This window comes from Etheostoma spectabile, chromosome 2, assembly GCF_008692095.1.
Source record: "Etheostoma spectabile isolate EspeVRDwgs_2016 chromosome 2, UIUC_Espe_1.0, whole genome shotgun sequence".
NCBI lineage: Eukaryota > Metazoa > Chordata > Actinopteri > Perciformes > Percidae > Etheostoma > Etheostoma spectabile.
The window spans coordinates 13,810,448-13,813,843 of NC_045734.1; the positions used below are offsets into that span (position 1 = coordinate 13,810,448).

The following is a 3,396-nucleotide window of genomic DNA, read 5'->3' on the forward strand; positions in this document are numbered from 1 at the left end:
TATATATATATATATATATATATATATATACTGTATATATTGAATAAAATACTATTTTAAACCACTGTGCAGTGTTGCATCATCTGACAGCCTTTAACCATGTTTTGTCTCACAGTAGTCCCCAACCTTGAGCCCCTTGTGTTCTTTTAACACAGTGCTGTTTTTGGTCTGAACACCAGGTAGGACAATTTTTTTAAATGGAGGAAAAAAGGACAGAATGAGGAACAAATCATAGCAGTTACTTTCTGGTCATGCTAGAAAGGACAGATATATAGTGACATTATCATTTGCTGTTGAGAGATAGGAAGTCCTTTTGCGCCTGACCATCCAGCAACAACTATAATCTTGATTTACAAAATGTTCCTCAAACCACGCAGGAGAGAGAGACAGAAAATTATGAGCTGGAAGGTTTTATAAAGGCTTTTAAGATGGGCAAGAATATGGATGTATATATCTATCTCACTGACTTGTGCCAGGTTTGATGCCAACGGAGTTGACAGAGGCAGCGAGCTCCAGACTGGGCATCAGCTCATAGGGCTTTTCGGGCTGCTTGGCCTTGCCCTCATGGTAGCGGCTGTAGATGCCACGACCGGCAGAGTAACCCCCCAGGTATGACCCCCGTGGTCCAGGGGTACGGTTACCTGCAGCAGCACGACCACGACCTCGCACAGTACCTGCTTAAAATACAATTAAAGTAATGTGATGACAGGGGTTGTGGTTTAGGACTTGGGTAGTAGGGGCAACTTGTACTGAAAGTTGTGTAGGGCAAGACGTGAATCAATATTTTATAATGGGGTTAGAACACTCCAGATATCAGGACTGGGGTAGCAACAATAGTTCTTTAGCTCTAATTGAAGGCAGAAATCTGCTTACGAAGTTTTTTCAACAATATCTGATTTAGCTTAGGATTTGTTTGGAGTTAAGTTTGGCCTCTTTTCTGAACTCTTTTATGACTATTTAGATGTAGTTATGCAAGTTCATGGCACTGTGAAATAGTATTTCTAGTTTCTTTTTAGGTTTGTTGTGATCTCTGCAATAACCCAGCATGAAATGGGAGGTGACAGCACAGCGGGAAAAGGATGGTGTTAGAAAACATATAGTTTGTCACATGGCAAGAAAGCTTATTGTTCATTGAAGGAATAAGTAGAAATAAGGATGTGAGAGATTACCATTGTTCTGTATCATTGGGGATCCTTTGGAGAGAAAACCAAAACACAATGATTGTTGAAAGTCAAATAGATTTTCCTGCTACCACCCAAAGACCACAAATAATCAATCATCAAAGGTAATGGGGTTAGCATTCATTAGTCCATCACCTTGTTTTTTTCTTTGCTTTTTTAACAAGGTTCTGATTTTAAGCCACAAACCCTCATCAAGTTAAGATTTTAAAACTTTTGTCAAATGAAATTCTAGTCATGAAAGATTAAATCATTATTATCTTAGTCATCATGACCATTTAAAAATCATAGATCCCTATTGATGGGGTGTGTTCGTCATTGTTCCTACAATAGCATCTTTTGAATGTCATTAGCAGTGCATTGGCCCATTGAGTTTCTTCTGCCACCAACATTTGCAAAAAAAGATGGCTTTCAAAGAAACACTGTGGCTTTGACTCAATGCTCTTACCGGTACAAAAGCAGAAACAATGAATTCTAACCTTTGACAAAGTATTCCCTGTTGGGTCCAATGAGGGTGTTGTAGGGATAACCGTAGTAGGCCAATGTATAGGGATCACACTGGTAGACGTAGCTCTGCTGAGTAGGCTCTGGAGTGGCAGGAGCTCCCTTGGAGGCCTTCTGGCGCGAGTACTGCTCTTTATCAACTGGCTTGGCAAGTGTCACCTCGATGCAGGACCCTTCCACCTCTGTGCCATTGAGGTGGTCCATGGCCATGACAGCATCGTCCCGGGAGGTAAAGTGGACGAAGGCGTAGTCACGGATTTTCTTCACACGTTCAACACATCCAGGATTCCACTGGCTGAACACCTGTTTGACAGAGAAAAAGGCGTGATTGATCAAGAATGGTAAGCTATAGTACCTCGTCCTATATGGTATGTGTTTTACCCAACAAATGCATGCATTGTGAAACCTCTAAACTGAACATTAAGTCTGTCCCACCTGTCTGATCATCTCCTCACTGGTTTCCATCATAAGATTTCTGACGTAGAGAATCTTCACTGTCTCCATAACGTCTTCGTCCACATCAATCTCTGGCTCAGCCCAGTCCACTGCGATTTGGTGGCCCCAAAGCTGAATACGCCCAGGCATCAACTTTCTGCGAGCCATGGCGGCTGCACGGTGCGACTCATACTCTACAAAAGCAAAGCCTCTGTTCTTCATCTTGTCTGCAGCGCTGGCATAAACAATCACGTCTAGTACCCCTTCTGTCACTTTGGAGACCTCTTCCAAGATTTCCTCGCGCTTTTTGGTCTTGGGGATGCCACCGATGAAAAGACGGCAGTTGTCTACGGAGGAGCAGACACCCAACAGCCGCCCGGGCCGCACCTCATAGTTGTTGAGCTCGCGCACAGCCCGCTTGGCCTCATGTTTCTCTGTGTACATCACAAATGCATACCCTCTGTTCTTCCCATCAAAGTCCATCATCAGCCGCATCTCATAGATGCGCCCCACGGACTCAAACACTGGGACCAGCTCATCCTCATAAACGTCCCGTGGGATCTTGCCCACAAAGATTTCACATCCCCGTGGTGGAGATGCAGCATTCCATCCAGGAGGAGGGCCATATTTACGCTGACCGTTTTCCTGGACCATACTGTAACCAGTGCGCTCCATCAGGGACACCAGTGCAGCTTCATTAGGAGCACCTGCAACTCCCTCAGGGATGTTGAACTGTCCATGAAGAGAGGGGTGGGAGGCACCAGCAGGGTTGGAGGGTGTAGCAGGGGCAGCGTTATTGCTCATGGTCGAGGCGGAAGCAGGATCTTCGGCTGTCATTCTGACAAAAACATCCAATCAGATCTGTGGCCTGAATAGGGCAAAGAGAGACAGGTTCATCAAATTACAGAAAATTGTTTCAACCACAACTACTATCTAAGGGTAAACAAGAAACAGAAGAAGAAGAACAATAAGAAAAGCATGGTAATGTTCAGAAGCAGTCTTTTAAAACCAACAAAACTAACCAAGGCACATGATGTGATAGAACAATGAAAATAACGCATATATAAATCTCCAGGGCACCTTGTCCTATCAGTGGTTTTACAACCTTGTTTTGTTGCGTTTCTTAGGTTCCTTTCTGACCTCTGGCCCCTATCAGAGAGAATGAAGGATTATAAACCCTGAAACCTCCAGCTCAAGGTTCACTAAGTACAACTATAGGTCACATGCTCATTGTGTGTGTGTGTGTGTGTGTGTGTGTGTGTGTGTGTGTGTGTGTGTG

The 3,396-nt window shown here is 44.0% G+C and overlaps 1 protein-coding gene across 13 annotated transcripts in view; it reads right to left on the bottom strand.

The window, feature by feature from the left end:
• Positions 1-3,396, bottom strand: part of rbm47 (RNA binding motif protein 47) — a 33,623-nt gene that overhangs the window by 5,988 nt on the left and 24,239 nt on the right. For 8 of the 13 annotated variants that reach the window (XM_032531655.1, XM_032531604.1, XM_032531612.1 and 5 more), the window contains 4 exons: positions 2,118-2,985; positions 1,658-1,985; positions 1,170-1,193; positions 468-677 (listed from right to left, as the gene is read on the bottom strand). In XM_032531655.1, the coding sequence (XP_032387546.1) occupies positions 468-677; positions 1,170-1,193; positions 1,658-1,985; positions 2,118-2,954 (1,399 nt within the window). In that variant the 5' untranslated portion in view covers positions 2,955-2,985. The remainder of the gene's footprint in view (positions 1-467; positions 678-1,169; positions 1,194-1,657; positions 1,986-2,117; positions 2,986-3,396) is intronic. The other 5 variants (XM_032531662.1, XM_032531678.1, XM_032531670.1 and 2 more) reach the window with 5 other exon arrangements.